This window comes from Paramisgurnus dabryanus, chromosome 14 (assembly GCF_030506205.2).
Source record: "Paramisgurnus dabryanus chromosome 14, PD_genome_1.1, whole genome shotgun sequence".
Lineage (NCBI taxonomy): Eukaryota > Metazoa > Chordata > Actinopteri > Cypriniformes > Cobitidae > Paramisgurnus > Paramisgurnus dabryanus.
Genome location: NC_133350.1, coordinates 15190932 through 15212142, shown reverse-complemented (window position 1 = coordinate 15212142; position 21211 = coordinate 15190932). Strand labels below are relative to the sequence as shown.

Here is a 21211-nt window from a genome sequence, read left to right as displayed (position 1 = left end):
GCTATTTTAATTTGTTAGCTAGTAATGAGGTACTGAAGAGGAGCACAACAATTTAAACCCCCCGGTTCTGAGACACAACTAGAAAGATGGTCTTAACCCGTGTAGCTGAAACTGCACTTGGGTCTCTGATCAATACTCATTTCCTTAGTGCTCCATCAATTCCCAGAGTCATGTCAATTTCACTGGTGCTCTATGTCTTTCACACGTCTTTAAAATGGTTACTGTGCATCAACGAAAACACCTTTGGGCTTTAAAACACCCTTTAAACCTTCAGAGACCCGAGCACTAGTATTGATGATATTTTTGCACATCAAACATGTTTTAAGAAGCTTTTGGTTATAAAAGTGGAATTAGAGTTAACAAAATATGACATATTTTAATGCATTTTCTCAAGTTTGTATGCCATGCTATAGAGCTCTATAAACTCTGTGGTGTTATTTTTATTTCTGGATATACGCACAGTTGGATTGACTTTTGTAAAAGCCCCACCACAGTAGCTTGAAGTTTGACATTTCAGTATGTTCGTCTCACACGCTAGAAAGTTCCATTAGATGGATGATAATCATTTGATGCAGTTTTTCTATGATTTACAGAATGTAAATAAAAAAATCATTGACCCATTTCAGAACATTTCCTGGCACATTTTGCGTTTAAAAGATCTGTAATAGCTGTAAAAACAGCCAAGCAGGTCCGCCGCTCCCTATACACAGAGTACGCAGTTTGCGTAGGGCACCAACTCCCCGGGGGCACCATCTTGGTTGCTCAGAAAATATAAAATGTTTTCCATAAAAAAATGAATCACAACAACATGCATACAAACTGTATGATGTTATATACAGCATTTTGCGAGGAGTAAGCAGATGGCGCGACGCCACCTAACAGCAGGTGATCAAATGTGTGTTCGATGGCGCTGCACAGATCGATAAAAAAAAAATTTACCGTGAAAGCAATTAGAAGCATGCATTGTGTGTGATTTTGTTTTTTTTAACTAAAGGGAGCACCACAGTAAAAGTCCACCTAGGGCACCCATTTGGCCAGCAGCAGCCCTGCAGCCAAGACGTCTAGGCTAAAACAAAAGGCAAAATTGGGGAAATCAGTGAAAATTTTATATAGTACAGTATATACGTTTATTTTGGGTAGAACTGGGTTACTCAAAGCTGGTCTTTAGTTAAGCTTGATGGTGAAATGATGGCTATTGCTTGCTGGGATCTCATTTACACAGCTTAAAATTTCTGCACTAAACATAACACTTTACAATAAAATGAATCCAAAACAAGTTAGCAAGGTCAGTGGGCAAGTTTGGGATCTAAAACCTTATCACATTAAAGCTATTCTATTACATATTTTAAGGGGTTGAGCTGTTTTAACCCACATTTAATGAAAAACATTACTGCATTAAAGTGCTGCAATTCTGCTACGGTTAAGCCTTTTGTTGCCCACATACTGCTCATATTTTAGTCTTAAAGGAAAAGTATGTAAGAAATTTATATCAATTAATCATAAAATGGCCCTGATATGTCACTAATCATTAAGAAATCATTTTTATTTCAAGTACTTATATCACTGACAACAGTGGTCCGGCCAGGATATTGTCATTTAAAAAGTGGAGTTGCAGCCCTCAACTGATGTTTATGTTTTCATTTTGTGTATTGGCCACCAGTTGGGTGATTGCAGTACCAGTTTTAGCCACAAGTTTTGTGATTGCAATACCAGTTTTGGCCACAATCCTTCATACTGTTCCTTTAAGCTAAATGAAATGAATATTTGCTTTAGAACATGCACTCAGTACTCGCTGGTCTTCCCGTCCTGTTTTCATTTACATGTCTACACACATGCTTCATACTATCGTTTTATCATAGCTCAAAGAAAGCCTGATCTCATGAAACCAGGATTGCGATATTCTCCAGCTAACTGTTTGAGCCCAAGATCCTGCGGGATGACTGACGTTATTTGTAGTTGCGCTCTAAGCCTGCCATGTTATCTCAATCCGTGGTCATCGGCAGTTAATGTACAGGGACATGTTGAGCCCTCACAGTGATCACTAATGTTTATCAAAACTTGCCATCTCCAAAGCTAATTAAGAATCATCAAACAAGGCAAAACAACAGAGCTAATTAACAAGACACAGGATAATAATCCTCTATGGATGACAGGCTAGCACGATTTTTCTTACGAACTAGTGAAGGGTTCTGATCAGAGGAATCCTCTGGACGTGCTATTGGTTAGGCCATTTTATCAGCCTTGGAGATTTATTTTCGAAACTTTTCCTTTTAACAAATTTCACAAATATCAGTAATTGTTGGGATGTTAGAATAATTTAAAAAACGCTTGTTCAAAAATGTGCTAACAAATATCAAGGGGGTGCAATTGCAATCATGGGCCTTTTATTAAGAAGTTAACAATAAACTTGATATCATCCAGTGAACCCAAGAGTTAGATTTCTCTCAAATACTGAAAAAGTACTGTGGACAATTCATGGACAACTGTAATCCCTTTTGGTAAGCCTGATGTAGTAAAAGCCTTTACCATATGTCACATGACATGTCACACCGTCAACAACACAACATCCAGCAATTTCACAGTGGGGGGAATCTATGTTTCTATTCATTTTCCATCTGACTGCACTCTAAGACACAGGAGGTCCATTTCCAATCCTCCTCAAAGTAGAGGTATACAGAGGCCACAAAGAGAAAGATTTCAGAGCCGCTGCGGTCCAGATATAGCAGATATGACAATTAAATGCAGAGAATGTGTTTTTAGCCGTATACCGTTGTTATGAGAATGCAGCAATTTGCATTGCCTGACACCAGGCCACAAACAAGTGGAAAATAAAACTGTTTGCACATGCAGCAGCTTTGACATTCTGGCATGTTAAGCAAGCGAAAATAAAACCCTTCCATTTACCCAAGGGATGCAGACTTCCATTTGCGACAGGGATAACTTCTTCGACAGAGTGGAACAATAAAGTTGCCGGGGTTATCTGTGACATCGAGGGGCAAAGAAGCGTGCCGTCTTCAAAAGGAAAGAGAGAGAGAGAGAAACACGTGAACAACGTTTAGAGAATCCTTTAAAGATGTCCAGCCAGAGATCACAATGAAGCAAATCCCAAAAAAATGGGTTCTGGATGTACGAATGTCACTTTTTTCTACCAGGGAAATTTACTTTGATATAATCAAACTTTACTTTTAATATAATCAAGTACCCCAAAATGGTTATAAAGGCATATTAAAGGGGTCATGACGTGGTTTTTTTATTATTTTATCCCATTCACTGAGGTGTTTGCCCCCCACCTCTATGACTTTTTCACCTCTGACTGAAATGGTCTGATTTGTGTGTTTCCCTTTTAAGAAATTCTTACTGTTATTACAATCTTATAACAATTGTAAACCACCAGTTTTGTTTTCGTCAACGATGACGATAACGAATGATTTCATTGACGCACCTTCTTTTTATGACAATAACGCGACGATGACTAGCTAAAAATGGCTCTAAGGTGACTAAAACATGACGAGACGCTTTCGATTTTTCGTTGATGAGACGAGACCGAACGAAAATGATTATAAGTCTGACGTTCACAATGCATGCATTTCTGCCAATTTTGCGTGAAATCTGTCTGTTTTTAGCTAAAAAGTATCAGCAATGCTGCCGCTTCCTATCCTTGTTTTGGGTACGCCCACCGCCCGGCTGCCGCCATGCCGCGCACGCGCACCAGATTTCACTCAACAACAACACACCTGCGACTGTGGCAGGTTCGAAGGACCGTGGTGGTGACGCCAATAAACGGAAACGACAAGATGATTTATGGACATACTTTCAGTATAATCTATCAGAAAGAAAAACGGAATGCATATTGGGATACAACGGTAAATGTGGCCACAAACTAGGTGGGAAGAATACCACCAACGTCAGGTAACTAACAAGTCACGCTGTTAACATATCATATACATTCAATTTTACTAGAAAATCGGCTTGTGACACATTTCATAAGCTTAAGGTTTTACATGTATACTTGTCAAACCTAAGCCCATTTTCAATACTTTTTTATCTAAATAAATGTGTTAAATAAATTTTTTTTTTTTTTTTACAAAAATTGACTTCAACTTGAATAAAACCTTTTTGTGTTTTCGTTGACTAAAACTTGACTAAAACTAAAAAGCATTTTCTTCCAAAAGACTAAAACTTAAAGGGCTCCCAAACAACCCTGTAAACCACTTCAAATTCAGATCCCCTCGAATCCCTTCTCAGAGTAAATGCCAGTGGGCGGAGCCAACAGTACAATGATGTGTTGTCATCTTGATAGGTATGTATGATAAAGAATCTACCTTGTGATGTCATTTTCCAGCCATTTTGCATTTGTTGTTTTCTGGAGAATGATAACATGAATGCTTTCATTATTAATGCGAAAGATGTTTTAAGCTATGAAATTTGCAGGATATATTAATTATAACAAGGCTTCTTATTTGTCAAAAGATCAAGATACATTTGATTCCTTATCTCATGACCCCTTTAATAACATGTCAATGTCAAATTTTATTTATATAGCACCATTTATACAACACAGGTTGACCAATGTGCTTTACAACAAAGACACCAAACACTCGCACAATAAAAGACAAAATACTAAAATTAAGTAAAACACGTCAATCATAATGTATAAAATATTAAAAATAATAATAATACACATATATAAAATAAAATATGCTAGAGGTTTAACAGTTGAATAACTAGATAAATAGCAATACCCATAATCTTGAAGAGAGCTCCATTATTCAGAAAGGTTGATGTTATGATGGAAAAAGACTAACCCCACTATATATGTGTTCACTTCACTATTTTAAACACTAAATATCAAATGCATGTATTTCCACATATAACAATTAAACTTTAAGTCAATTGGACTATAATTAATTAATTTAACTCTAAGTCAACAGCTTTTTATTTTAGCATCAATTGTATGCCGTTTTTTGCAATGCATCATGTGAGTGTGAGTGAAAGTTAATAGCCTAATAAAAAAAATCAAGTAGACTTTTTATACCCTCGATTAATCAAAGATTTTAATGTTGAAGCTGGTTGCTTATGGTTCCTGGCTGGGAACTCTTCATTGAGGAATTTTTATTGATCTCTATGGAGAAAATATATGGAGAAATGTTCTCTAACCAAGCCTGCTAATAGCAATTTCTGTTGGTCTCTGTTGGATGATGGACTGAATTGAGGGTCAAGTGATTTTACATCCCTGAGGTTGGGCCATGCAGGACAATAAAATAATTTAAAGACTTTCAAACCCTCAGCCGATTGAAATGCAGGTGTCTGTAATTCACTATGAAGATGTGGGAAGCACATCAGTGCTTACAGGCCAGGAAAGCAGACCTAGAGGTTGGAATTTCTCATTACGTTTTTCCGGTGTGCATTGCATCTCAATGATTTCAAGGAAATCAAGGTCAGGAACTTTCGAATGTGCATAATAACAACAGGCAACTGGCTGAATCAGTTTTCATTCAGCTGGCTGAAATAATAGGAGGGTGGGCAGAATGAAAACAAGGAGTGACAGCATGCACGATAAAGAGAGACGAAATGATAAAGAAAGACAAACGTGCTCATGTAATTAACTGGAGTGGTGAATTCATGACAGCTCTTCATCACTCTGACACAGCTAAGACAACAGCTCACAAAGTCAAAAATCTTATTAGCAGGTCGACCATGAGTAAATAAATCCGTACAGTAAATAATAAAGTGCGGCTAACCAAATAATTGTGCATAGGTTCATCAACATATAAAAGCTACTGTAGGGAAAATGCATTCATATTTCTTTCATATTTCATATTTTGCCAAAACTCATTTTTGAATCAAACTAGCTATTCTAGGCAGATGCCAATATGGACAGGTGCCAAGTGCCACCTGAACCTGCTGAGACCATTACAACCAATTTCATAAACATTACAGTAATGTTCAAAGGCACTTCATATAAAACTCTATGCAATAAAAAAACTCTTCCTGTTCTATTTTTCTTAACTTTACATTTTTTACTTCTGCTTTAGCATCTTTGCTACAGTATTTAAGCTTACTCTCTGCATTGCGGTACTGCCAGTACCTCTAACTGTATATAATGAATTGCTTGCAATGTTCCTCATTTGTAAGTAGCTTTAGCTAAAAGCATCCACTAAATGATTAAATGTTAATGTAAACTGCTGGTCTATCTAGTAATAGCTAAATGCTGGTATTAATTTATTACTCAGTCCCCACAGAGGGTTAATACAGAATGAGGCCATTAGAAGCAATACTGCTGAGCAAACGGCACAGAAGAGGACGTGTAATAGAAATACTGTAAATAGTCTTGCTTCCTCAATTCAAGGCAATACTTCCTCTTTTTTTTAAATCCATCATTGTTTTCTACAGCAGGTACAATTTAGATTACAACGACCATTCAGTTTCCTAAGGACTGACATTAGATTAGTTAGACATGTCCCAAATTGCATACTTATGTATTATAGAGTATACACTCACCTAAAGGATTATTAGGAACACCTGTTCAATTTCTCATTAATGCAATTATCTAATCAACCAATCACATGGCAGTTGCTTCAATGCATTTAGGGGTGTGGTCCTGGTCAAGACAATCTCCTGAACTCCAAACTGAATGTCAGAATGAGAAAGAAAGGTGATTTAAGCAATTTTGAGCTTGGCATGGTTGTTCGTGCCAGACGGGCTGGTCTGAGTATTTCACAATCTGCTCAGTTACTGGGATTTTCACGCACAACCATTTCTAGGGTTTACAAAGAATTGGGTGAAAAGGGAAAAACATCCAGTATGCAGCAGTCCTGTGGGCAAAAATGCCTTGTTGATGCTAGAGGTCAAAGGAGAATGGGCCGACTGATTCAAGCTCGTTACAACCAAGGTATGCAGCAAAGCATTTGTGAAGCCACAACCCGCACAACTTTGAGGCAGATGTGCTACAACAGCAGAAGACCCCACCGGGTAACACTCATCTCCACTAGAAATAGGAAAAAGAGGCTACAATTTGCACAAGCTCACCAAAATTGGACAGTTGAAGACTGGAAAAATGTTGCCTGGTCTGATGAGTCTCAATTTCTGTTGAGACATTCAGATGGTAGAGTCAGAATTTGGCGTAAACGGAATGAGAACATGGATCCATCATGCCTTGTTACCACTGTGCAGGCTGGTGATGGTGGTGTAATGGTGTGGGGGGTGTTTTCTTGGCACACTTTAGGCCCCTTAGTGCCAATTGGGCATTGTTTAAATGACACAGCCTACCTGAGCATTGTTTCTGACCATGTCCAGTATTAATATGGTGTTCCTAATAATCCTTTAGGTGACGCAATTTTGTAGTATAAATAGTGTACAGGTAATCAGTTAAATCACAAGATGTCAGCATCTTATCAACACTTAATATTTCCAAAGGCTAAAAAATTAAGATTTATTTTTTCATCCCAGCCTGGGTTTTTTTTAAACTTTTAAGCCATTTTAGCATCATGATTAATTAAAAGAGAGAAGATTATATTGATTATTATATGAAGATTATTATATTTCTTCCTGTTGAGTACTATAATCCTCATATCACCGCACAAATTAATCTGAAGCACTGAGGACACAATCCAATAAAAATCAGACAGCGTCCAAATGGAAAATAACATCTGCCGTTCTCTGCTGTACACCCAGCCGGGTGACATTTAGATAATATATGCACAACATCTAAAAATCTTCAGATTCTGTCCCAGAAGTACGCTGGTATGGTAGACTCCGTGTCCTAATCATTACTGGCCAAGGGTTAAATTGCATTTGCAGCGAGTAATAATCTTCACCAGCCTTTTAATGAAATCTAATGAAGGCGTATGAGAGACTTGGTGTCAGAGAAATTAGATGTCATGTTAGCTACAACTGGTTATGAGGACTCAAAAGAGTTTTGAAGAAACGCAGTAAAGCATTTCAACAGCATCTGTGCTAACTTGAGTTTGCAAGAGAATGTTTTGTTTTGGTAAGCCAATAACTGGAGCTGAAATGTTGTGCTTATGACCGACATAATCAAACCTATTCTACTGTAGCCCGAAAGGGTTAGAGATGTACAGCCTATGGACCTTGTCAATATTACATAATATTAACAGAACAGATGGAAAAATAATCCATGCATGCTCCAAATGCCATGTTTTGCTTTTAGTAATTACGTCTCTTAGCTTGTCAAGCTTAAATGTGAACATTCAAAGAAGGCTCACATCCCTCTACAATCTGTTCAATGTAATGTTTTACAGTATTTTGCTTAAATGGATTCTGCTTCCAATTGAATTTCAATCTGTTGGCACCAAGGTCCCTCATGCGCTGTTAATCAACTCTGTAAAACTGCAGAATTTTTAACATTAAATTTAGATTTACCCAAAATCCCCCTCTAATTTCTTGTTCTGGCGAGCAGCCATTGACAGTCACTAATTGATCAAAATCCCAACACGTTCAAATCACCTCAATTTTTGACAACTGAATTATTAATATCTTACTTTGTTTGCTCCCTTTAGTCGGTGAAACACTATAAATGACTTATAACACTATAAATGACTTATAAATTAAACATAAATGATTCAGTGTTTATGAACCGTCTCGTGCACTCTGGCACCACCACGGGCCCATGTTGCAAGTCAGTTTCCCATGATCTCTATCCTGCTAACTGTGCATCGTCTGTGCAAAATCGTGCAATGTCAAAACCAAGAGAAAGGAGCGGTTCTAGTCAGCATCTCTGCTACCCAATGATAATCTGCAATGCTGTGGGATTAAATCCCTCAGAGTTTCCGTCCTGGCTGCCGTAAGCTTTCTGTTATCGTCGCAAAGCAGGTTCTGAAGTTACGTAACTAATACAAACCCAACATGCACCAAAACTTCAAATATGTCCAAAAACTGGCAAGAGCTCAATGCTAGCCTCAGATTAGCTTCAAGGAGTAACTGAGCTGCGAAACGGCAATGGGAGCTACAGTTTTAAAGGAATTAAAAATAAACAGGGATCAAAGAGACAGCACTCAGCGCTGTTCAAAGACCACACACCCTCTTCATATTATCAGTCAAGATTATCAGTGAATACTAATTTATATTACAGACTGGCCTTTACAAAACTCTCGAAACTGTTGTATGGCTTCAGAAAAATAGGATCAAGTGGATTATAAGTGCCAAGAGCATTTGGCTTATATCATTATCTAGTTCTTGACAGAGGTGGCGTCTAGCATTTTTTGTATGTCAGCTCCTCATATTTTAACATAAAAATTACACACAATTGGGAAAACAATTGGAGCAATGATCACTTAAAGGGACACACTTTTTTTGAAAATATGCTCATTTTACAGCTCCCATAGAGTTAAACATTTGATTTTTACAGTTTTGGAATCCGTTCAGCTGATCTCCGTGTCTGGCGGTATAATTTTTAGCATAGCTTAGCATAATCCATTGAATCTGATTAGACCATTAGAATCGCGCTAAAAATAACCAAAGAGTTTCAATATTTTCCTATTTAAAACTTGACTCTTCTGTAGTTACATGGTGTACCAAGACCGACTGAAAATTAAAAGTTGCGATTTTCTAGGTGATATGGCTAGGAACTATACTCTCATTCTGGTGTAATTTTTAAGGACTTTGCTGCCGTAACATGGCTGCAGCAGGCGCAATGATATTAAGCAGCACTCGAAAATAGTCCCTTGCTATTAAAAGTAACCAAGGGGACTATATCACTACGCCTGCTGCAGTCATGTTACGGCAGCAAAGTCCTTTATAATCCTTTATAGTCCTAAATAGGAAAAATATTGAAACTCTTTGGTTATTTTTGGCGTGATGCTAATGGTCTAATCAGATTCAATGGATTGTGCTAAAAGTGGTACAACCAGACCCTGAGATCAGCTGAATGGATTCCAAACCGGTAAAAATCAAATGTTTAACTTTATTGGAGCTGGAAAATGAGTTTCAAAAAAACTGGAGTGTCCCTTTAACATGGCCTTGTACTCTAAATACTTTGTTAGCTTCTGAATAACAATGCTAGCAATTTTTGTGTTGACCCTGACATAACAAAATCTACATCGGGTAATTGAGTTTATCTTGGTCTCATCCTAACCCTTCATGAGAAATTTATGTCTCCTACCTCCAATTGCTCCCATTACAGATAACTGACCCTGAAAACTGAGGGTACATTTTTATAAGATCCAGGTCCTTGGCTTCATCTGACAGCATTGATTTATGTGTCATTTTTACACTTTTAGAAAGGATGTGTTAATTTTGTACACATCATTCTGCTGTAAGCTTTTAACACATTATGTGTAATTTTAACACATTATGTGTCATTTTGTGTTGATTTTGTGTTAAAATATAATACATGTTGTGTTAAAAGTAACACAAAATGTGTTGTTTCAATAATAACACAGAGATGGGTGGATTCTGGGACAACGCATTTAGTGTGTTGTCCCAGAATCAACACTAATGTGTTGTTTTTAACACATTCGTTCTAAGAGTGTACCAATGTTGATGGTGATTCACAGTGAGAAATAAAAACATCCCACCAATAATGACTGCAACACCTGGCCAAAGCAAAAAATCAGACATTACCATTTATTCACAACAGTAAGCGGTCTCATTGAGCATATGTTGCTGGTACTGGCCGTCATCCAAACAACGAAAGAGAGTTATTCAGTGTAAATGGTGCAGACTGATCACTTCTGTGATCCAGGATCTGCTCATTACACTCAAACCATTTCCTCAGATCCACCAAAGGAACGGCCATGTTACCGGCAATAGTGCATGAAAGTAACGCTTTGAACCTTTGAGCTGATGCTTTAATGCACAGGGTCTCTCTTTTGGCCGTGGGTGCTGTGGAACAAACCGAAACCGAGCGGCTATGCAGTTCAGCTTCGCTGCACAACAATCCATCACAGATCTGTCATTCGTAGAGTCGACTGACTACTAACACATTGGTGCAAGGTCGAGCAGTAAAGACCAAGATCTGTGCAGAAGACCTCTACACAACCAGCCTGTTCTCACTAGAATTCAGACATATTTTACAAGCTAATTCGAATGAATATGAATCTAGTGCAAAAAACGTACGGATTTAATGAAAAAACAATAACGAAGACCAACTCTTAACCCCGCAGCTAACCCCAACGTCAAAGGGGTCAAGGCAAATCTTACAAAAATCTACAAATGTGGTCATATGAATTAATACTAGGGATGCATAACAATTAATCGCGATTAATCTATAGCAGAATAAAAGTTTTTGTTTACATCATATATATGTGTGTGTGAACTGTGTATAATAACTTTGTATAGATAAATGCACACACATGGATGTATATATTTAAAAAAAAATTTACATGTGTAATACTTTTAAGTATAAATACTTAATATATAAATATTTTTTTCTTAAAATAATACATGCATGTGTGCATATTTATATACACAGTTTACACACACATATATGATGTAAACAAAAATATTCATTCTACTATAGATTAATCACAATTAATCGTTATGCATCCCTAATTCATACAAATTAGTTAATTCGTAAAATATGTACAAATTTTTGTGACATTACACAAATTTCTAAATAACCTTTATGAATATATTGTCTGTTCTGACAGTTCATCATTGCACCCCACTGTAGCTAGTGGAATAATTTAATTAAATATTATAATTAATAAAATAAAATTACCTGACCTGAAAAAAGTTACTGCTATGCTTTTTGTGTTTTTACATCTACACTTTTATAAAAAATTACTTATAATTCTGAATCGTCTTCATATAAATCATTGTTACAAAACTTCATCATTTGACAAGGGCGTCTCTAACTGTGTTTCTTGCAGCATGCACCTCTTCCACCGCACAGCTAGCGGAGATCATACAGAGGTCCTTTAACATATTGCTAAGTGTAATACATCATGGCAGAGTCACAGCGCTTGAAGCAGTACACCTCTATAACTCATTTGAAATACTCTCCTATTAATAAAGTACCTAACCTCCAATGCAGAAACTTTCAGTACTGTGCTGCAATAAAACTGTCAGGTTCACATTGCAGGATGATGCTTAAATAGGTGATGCAGTTTGTGCATGTGCTTCTGGAACATATTAAGCTTGGCGATCGTATGGGTGACATGGGTTCGAAACTGGGCTGCTATTGATCTCAATCCTCTCTCTCTCTCTCTCTCTCCTAATCTACTTCAGGTCCTTCATAACCCTAAGGGAATGCTTATTTACAGGAGGCAGTAGCAACTTCAATGCATTTCAATTATTAATGGATTTGATCCTGTATAAGGCAAGTCTCACCAAGCTAGTAACCATATATACCATATTACTGCAGCTTTATTTTCACTTCAACAGGGCTTGAGAGCTCAGAAAGGCCTCTGTATCCGTCACTCTCCAACATAACAGTAGGTAGAACGTATGGATCCCTAGAGTCTGTGTCTTTGCACTAGCCACTTACTGTTTTTGTGTGAATTCCCAGTAAGAGAGACTTCACAGTGTGTGGCTGCCCCACATTTCCCACTTCTCATTGTAGTAGATCAGATGAAGAAAGAGAGAAAGCCTCACAACAACTAGCAGGATGTGCCAGCACGAAAACTTCAGAGATGAAGCTGGAGGCGACTGAGAATTATTGCCATTCCACACTTGTAAAGCTGGCGCTGCAATGCTGTGGTGGATATACAAGAGTGGATTAAAAGGAAACAGGCCACAATTAGTGAGAAGAGAGAAATTATGGGAAAACCTCAAATGCTTTGGTACATGATCTCTCTGGCTTTATCCTAAACTGAAGGCAGCTGGGTGATTCTCACGAAATCCAGACTTACGGTACATTTACACGGAGCGTAAGCGTTAACGCTTGACGGAAAGCTTGTCTGAAGCGTGACCAACGGCCAATCATAGTGGCCGCAACACAAGCTCCGGTCTTTCATAAACGTAATTGGCTGGCTCTGCCTAGGTTATTTGCAGAAGGCGATATGATTGGCCGACGCATGCGTTGCCACTTGAAAAGTTGAGAAATGTTCAACTTCTGCCGTGAGCAACGGCACTGACGCGGCGCCGACGGATCCACAATTCAGTTCGGCAACGCATCATGTCACCCATTAAAAGTGAATGGGAAGTGTTAACGGTTACGCCCCGTGTGAATGCGCCGTTACTCTAGAAGGTGTCCAGCATTAGATTTTTTTTAAAAGCCCTTGAAGCCAATTTTATACATATAAGATTACGGTCTGAACTTACTATAACCATTATTTTTAGATGATTTAAAAAATATTTTTTATACAATTATTTACATTTTTTAGATTATCATTATCAAAAAATTATCATTACCGCAACAGTCAATTATGTCCCTTCCAACAATTTTTTTTTAAAAAATGTTAGTTCCTTGAGGGCTTAAACAATGATTGAAAATTTGTTGAACATTTTTCTTGGACACATTTATATTCCTTATTATTGTCTCTACATTTACCAATGATCACCAAATACCACATGTTTCTTTTCTGTAAATGTTTATAGTATAACATCCACTGAAGCTTTATTATTTTTTAGATTATTTTATTATAAATATTTAAATGTCAAAGAACCCAAATTCAGTCATGGACACGTTGCGCTAATAAAAAAATTCCCCTTAAATATGGAAAAAACAACAAAATTGGTTTGTATGATGTCATTTGAAATCATGTGCAAAATAGTACATGAAGAGATGTTTTTAACTTTTTTTACTCTTACTTTGCATTAACTTTTTTTATCAAAATGTTTCATGAGATATCATAAGTCTAATTTTGCAAGAATCACCCAGCTGTGTTGCTGCCCAATCAGTCAATGACCTGATAAGCACGTTTTGTATATAGACAAAGTAGTAAATCTAAAAGTAAACTGAATTCAGGCCAGCTTTTTGTCACAATCCAGAATAAATTCAAGTGAGCTTATCAACAAAGTAAATACTGACAAAGTATATGCGTAAATATTTGCCACCTACAGTGTGTGATTTCATTACGAATGACTAAACCGAATCATCGCAAGTTTTGGTGTAAAAAGAAATCTGACCTTAAGCTGTTTCCATACATATTTTTGTGTATATCGCACATTTTTTACGAATTGACTGAATTGTATACACTGTAAAAAAATTCCGTAGAAATAACAATGTTATTGCAGCTGGGTTGCCGGTAATTTACCGTAGATTAAAATTTATGTTATTTACTGGCAAGAGTTTGTTTAAAGTTAAATAAATTTTAAATATTAACGAGTATTTATCTTTACAGAATAAAACTATACAATAACAGCCTCATGCAAAGCATTCTGGTAACCAGAAATCATCATCAACCTTTTTCTGTTTTTTGCTTCAGATTTTGTTTCCAGAATGTTTTGCTTGATGCTGTTTTTTTGTTTTAGTCTGTAAAGACAAAGACTTGTAAATGTTAAATGTTCATTTAACTTTGAACAAAATGTTGCCAGTAAATAACATAAATTTAAATCTACGATAAATTACCGGCAACCCAGCTGCAATTTCTACGGATTTTTTTTTACAGTGTAAGATAATCATGCAAAAACATACTATTATCATAAAAAAATAACTAAACCCTACCCCAAACCCCATTGTCACAAGGGAAAAGGTAAATCGCACATAAATGTACGAATGTGATTATAGGAATTAAAACAAATTAGCCATCTCATAAAATACGTACGAATTGCTATAAGATGGCATTGGTATTCAGACGGTTTATTCAGAGCTGTACCCAATATCTGAAGACCGTGTCAAAAAGCAGTTGCTTGTCTATTAAAGCTTAAAGGAAAAGGTCTTCATGGGTCCTATTGGATCTGAAAACCTGATGTGAACCTGAGTTGGTACGTGTTGGTTCTAGTGTTATAGTTAAGTTTATATCTATTTCAAGTTAAAGAGGACATCTCATGAAAACATTGACTTTTTCCATGTTTAAGTGCTTTAATTGGGTCCAGAGTGCTTCTATCAACCTAGAAAATATGAAAAAATATCAACCCAGTAACTTTGTTTTAGTATACCATTCTCTGCAAGCATCTGAAAAAATAGGTCATTAAAATTCGGCTCCCATTGTGATGTCAGAAGGGGATAATATCACTCCTTAATCTGCAGTATCCACCACTGCACTGCCATTTAGTGATCAGCTCATTTGCATTTTAAAGGACACACCCAAAAATGGCACACTTTTGCTCACACCTACAAAGTGGCAATTTTAACCTGCTATAATAAATTATTATCTGTGGGGTATTTTGAGCTAGAACTTCACATGCATACTCTGGGGACACCACATATTTCTTGGACATCTTTAAAAAGTCTCGTGAAAGGTCCCCTTTAATAATTGTACTTTCTCAAACCTTTTTCAGTTTATTGCTAAAAGAAACATTGGTTCACAATGTTCATTTAGTTAATCAAATACTACTATACAGGCCTATATTTTTTATTTAATTTCAGTTATACTATAATAATAAACTACAACAACCCTGCTTGGGTAAAGAAATAAATTATAATGAACAAAGGAGTGGTCAAATTTCAGAAATGCTGTTGTGAAAATAGTAGTATTGGTTCATCATCCAAAATGTCCTAAGAATCACTTATTAAAACTTTATAAACCATTTAAAATCTAACACCACCAATCCCAACACCCAAGCATTGTTGTGGCGACATTTGCATCAGTCATATTTTGTTCAGACAATGTAAAAATCAAGCTTACGTCTCGTAGCGGTAGATGTTATTTTTACTCTGTCAACCGACCGCACACACAGGATTTTTGAATATCAAAGGCAACGGAGGACACATCTATGCTGCCTTCAAAAATAGACCAGATGGTGCGATCTTACTAGACAGGATTATACACAAACATTGGATTCTGATGTGCCTTGATGCCATACTCTCTCTGGATACTGCCTGAGAAGGCAGCATTATTCACCATTCGGACATAGTTTCTCTCTCCCCAACACACACATACAGTACATACACACTTTTGAGTTTCCCAGTATATGCAAGTCGGCCCTGCTCACTTAACCTTGGCAAGGCCATGAGCCGAATACAGAACAGCATGTCAACAGAATACACCCGTCTTACTCTGCACTGTTGGTGTAAGCGTCTGAGCGCTCAAACAGGGCCTGCCGACAGCTGCGTGACACACAGCAGCACCATAAGTGGATAGGCTTCAACAGAGCAGCCTATTACAGCACCAAATCAATGAGCAGGTGCACAGAGAAAGAGATATAACGAAAAAGAGAAAGAGAGAAAGAGAGAGAGAAATGAGAGAGGGTAAATGCTGTAAGCGACCAGACCAAGAGATTTCCCTGTGGCAATACACAATGACATACACACAACCTTGTGCAAAAGAAGCAGTGTGTATTGCATAAGGAGTCATGCTGAAGTACTGTATCTGACTGGCTGCAATGACATATTTTGGTTTGAGGTATTGTGAATAGGGAATGCTATATTTAAAGCCATGTGAAGTGTCATTTCTCACTGTTGTTTTTGAGTTACTGAAACAGAAACACTTTTGTGTCTGTTCTTGTTTTTAGAGCTTTTTATGAAAAACAGGTCAATTTTATTGTGTTTTTTCATTTTGTACATGATTTGTGGAGTCAACAGCATTTATCAAGCTTAACCTTTAACCCTGTTGCTCAAGTTCCTGTAAGAAAACTAATCAAGTAAAGTTTTTTTTTCAATTTCTGGGAAATATAAGTTTATCAGTAACTAAAACCCTACATTTGGTCCCAAACAAACTTGACCCTACATGAGTGATAGTTAAGTTTAGTCTGCGATTTCAACTCTGTTCCCCATATTATTATTTTTTTTGTGTGTATCACATTTTGTAACTGAGGAGAACATTATTGCTCAAACAGTAAAACTCTACAAGAATAACTCAATGTGTTGTCAAACGTTCTCATCCGTCCAGTGCTTTAAGTGGCCCAAAAGAGGTGCCGGTACTCTATGTTTTTTTTGTTTTGTTTTTTTTGCTGACTCGACTCCTATATTGAAGGGGTTTTATATTCAGCAGTCAACAGACGACCTTGTAAAAAATAATAAATCATTTTATAAATTTGTGGATTTGCCTGAGCTAGAAATAGCTACTGAACATAAATAAAATGTGCAAAAGGATTTTGAAAAAATACCATTAGAAAGAGCTACTGTAGAAAGAGCTTTTGAACATAAATAAAATGTGCAAAAGGTAGATATGTGAGTACAATTTTCAGCATGGTTAAATGCTAAAACTAGTTGTTCAGATAGAAAGAGCTTGAAAAAAAACTTTAAAATGACACCAAGACCATGTCTATGGGGTAAGAATAACAAAATACTGGCCATTTGAAACTCTAAAGTCATTTATTTTGTCCCATTGTTTTCCATTTTGCGGGTGGTAAAACTACTGTGCACGTCGTTCAAATTCATTGAAATTTCGTTTACTTGTAGATTAGCAACTAAACTAAATGTATATTACAATTTCAAGAATGTTTTCTGCACATCGCCTGAGGAAATCCGAACCAAACTGACAGCCGCGACAGCGGAGATTATCACGTACCTACAAGGCTTGCGTCTGACCTGCAGCTATCATTCTGGCTTGGTGGGATGTCAGCGAGTCCTCTGATTCTGACGGTGTTCTTTTACTACTCAGAGTCTTAAACAAGGAGGGCATATTACGTGTTCATTGTATTTTCATTTTAACCGAGCAGCTATGGTTGCGCGTTTCACACACAAACATCCACCTCTACAGAGCACGTTGACACTGACTGACGGACGCATGCGCTTTTAACTTGTAAACGCAAGGGTGTATGGGTAATGTAGTCTCTGCTCGCGGTGGGACGAATTAGGAAGCGTACATTAAGGGCGATCTGAAAAGCGGCAGCGCAGCCAGATGATTAAATTAAACCTCTGATTTTTAAACAGATGTGCAAATGAGCGTTCCGGTACGCTAAAAGCACGTTCTGGGCGCACGGAGAGGTGGTGGTACGCTCAAGAGCTATTTTTAGAAGTGGCGGTACTGAGTACCGGGGCGTTCCGGCCCACTTAAAGCACTGCATCCGTCTCAAATCACAGGAAATGTTTCAATAGTGGCTAAAATAACCCTTATATCGGACATAACTGCCAGCATCCATTTATCAGTCTCAACATCAAAGTCTGGCTGAAGGGAACTTAAAAATGTCCAGATAAGGGAGTTATCAGAGTTTGGCTCTGAGGTTTTATAACTTCTCAGTCTCAACTTGCTTCAACTGTTTGGCCCCATTTGATTTCCAGACACAAAACACATGCGTCAAACACCAACAATGGTTTCAGTGAAATATTCTGGAGATCAATATTTCTCTTGAAGACCTGGAAAGGAAACCCAATAATTAGGTCTCCAAATGATATGTGGTTGGAGAAACACAAGGATGGAGAAAACTAGTGGACATCCAATCTGATATTTAAACCCTTTCTCATGAAGTGCATATAAATAACACACATTGTGAAAAGTTGTTCAATACATACACCAAATTCAAATTTTGCATGCATGTTATACGCCAGTCGCCAGTCCATCCTGTTGACTTAAAGGGCCACTCCACTTTTTTTGAAAAATGCTAATTTTCCAGCTCCCCTAGAGTTAAACATTTGATTTTTACCGTTTTGGAATTCATTCAGCCGATCTCCGGGTCTGGCGGTACCACTTTTAGCATAGCTTAGCACAATCCATTGAATCTGATTAGACCATTTAGCGCCACGCTCAAAAACAACCAAAGAGTTTCAATATTTTTTTTATTTAAAACTTGACTCTTCTGTAGTTACCTCGTGTACTAAGACGGACGAAAAATTAAAAATTGTGATTTTCTAGGTAGATATTGCTAGGAACGATACTCTCATTCTGGCGTAATAATCAAGAACTTTGCTGCCGTAACATGGCTGCTGGAGGCGTCATGATATTATGCAGCAGCCGAAGTTAATCCCCTTGGTAACTTGGAATTTAGCGTACGTATTGCAGCGTATGTACTGTATCGTATGTACTGTGCTATTTATACGCAAATCATGAGAATGGGCTGGATATTTAGAGAGCGGTTTGGCTGATATAACATTAATATATACAGGTACATAATACTTATTTACGAATATCAAATGAAAGTTGGTCAAATTAAATAATAAAGACACAAAACTATTATTTGACACATATTTACTCAAAATTAACTTAAAATTGTACCTGCAATCAATTGAGAACACTGTTCGTGAAAACTGGCATTAAAGAAGCCTTCTGTATATATTTCGGTTTATCACTAAAGGAAAACACAAGCATCCAACATATGTGGCCCTGTCTGCGAAGTTTCAATCTATTTGATTTATTCAATATTAAATATATCAAGGTTATATTTTCACAAATATGTTCTTTACATTATGTACAACTATTTTATGCGGTGAACAGTAAATCACAAAAAATGACGTTAGCTGAGTTTTCAGAGACCCACGTCTTCAGTGCCAAATTACACATCTGGCATGTTCATGTCAACACGGGAAAAAATTAAATTTAGATCCATATCTGGCTTCCATTTCCAATTTAACAATTTTATCAGGTTTTCCATGTTAATAAGATAAATCCGTGGGAAGAACACAGAGCCAAGAGACTATCAACACAAAGCCTTTGAGAGAAGTGGGTATTCGTAAAAGTGAACAAGGCTTTCCTCCATCTGTAAAACTGCACAGCCTAACACCAAATATACACAGTCATTTTCCTCGTATGATTGTTCATCCTCTATCCCTACAGCACTGCGCCCTGAAACTAATAAGCATCATCAATCTACAACAGATAATTTGCAAATTACTGGCAACTGTTGTGTGTTATCGTGTTTAATGTTGTTGCACAAGTCCAATGTTTCTCCAGGAAAACTCCTTAGGGGAGCTACTCGCGTTGATAAGCAGCCTGCGCTTCTTTTGCAACAATTTCCTCTCTAAATTTTCGATTCGAATTTCACCATCTGATGAAATCTGGGATCAACAGGAAAAGCCTGAACAACACGATTCCAGTGGCTTGCAACAAAAGTGACAAGTTTGTGTGTTTTTTGAGGGATGTATGCAAAAACGTCTGAATTTGTTGCTTTATGTAAACTTACAGCAACATAGACCCCAAGGAAGTGAGGTACATTAATTCACATGCTATGATTTTGCAGCATCGAGCAGGGATCTAATTAAAGCAGTTAATAACCTCATGTTAAAGCATCTGCAAATGCTCTGTCAATGCACACTAAAGCAGGCCTCTTTCAGATATTTATATCAGCCTGTGGTGCAATATAGCATCAGCAATCCCTACACAACAGAAGATCCACTTCAGAGATGCTCTAAAGACACGACCTGTAGGACAATCCATCAAGATGATGTAGAGGCATGGTAAATTATGGTTAAAAAATGTCTGGTAGACAGATAAAATCACATCTTGTTTGCCACTTGGCACCTGAGCACTTGAGCAATAAGTCAGCTATCTGTAGATGATAAAAAGACTTCATGTTTTACTATACTGTATGTACAATATTCCTTCAAAACATAGAAACTTGTATTTTGAGCCCTGAAATCAAAATTAGACAAATAATAAAGTTTAAGGTACACACCACTTTTTTGGAAAATATGCTCATTTTCCAGCTGCCCTAGAGTTAAACATTTAATTTTTACCATGTTGGAATCCATTCAGCTGATCTCCGGGTCTGGTGGTGCCACTTTTAGCACAGCTTAGCATAATCCATTGAATCTGATTAGACCATTAGCATTGCGCTAAAAAATAACCAAAGAGTTTTGATATTTTTTCCAATTTAAAACTTGACTGTTCTATAGTTACATTGTGTACTAAGACCTACGAAAAATTAAAAGTTGCATTTTTCTAGGCAGATATGGCAAGGAACTATACTCTCATTCTGGCGTTATAATCAAGAACATGGCTGCAGGAGGCGCAATGATATTACGCAGTGCCCGGAAATAGTCACCCGCTATTGAAAGTAAACAACCATATCTAAACAATTTCTTTGCGCGAAGCTAATGGTCTAATCAGATTCAATGGGTTGTGCTAAGCTATGCTAAAAGTGCTACCACCAGACCCCGCAGATCAGCTGAATGGAATCCAAAACGGTAAAAATCTAATGTTTAACTCTAGGGGAGCAGGAAAAAGAGCATATTTTCAAAAAAAGTGGAGTGTCCATTTATGGCTCTATCATAGCTTTATATTAAAGGGACACTTCACCTATTTGCATAAATACAACCCTAGTCATGTTT

At 37.2% G+C, this 21211-nt stretch overlaps 1 protein-coding gene across 3 annotated transcripts in view; it reads right to left on the bottom strand.

Moving 5' to 3' along the window:
• iqsec1b (IQ motif and Sec7 domain ArfGEF 1b) overlaps nt 1-21211 on the bottom strand; it is a 207658-nt gene that overhangs the window by 136526 nt on the left and 49921 nt on the right. For 2 of the 3 annotated variants that reach the window (XM_065241203.2, XM_065241202.2), the window contains exon 3: nt 2905-3012. The exons of the other annotated variant lie outside the window; for it this stretch is intronic. In XM_065241203.2, the coding sequence (XP_065097275.1) occupies nt 2905-3012 (108 nt within the window). The remainder of the gene's footprint in view (nt 1-2904; nt 3013-21211) is intronic. 3 annotated transcript variants of the gene reach the window in all.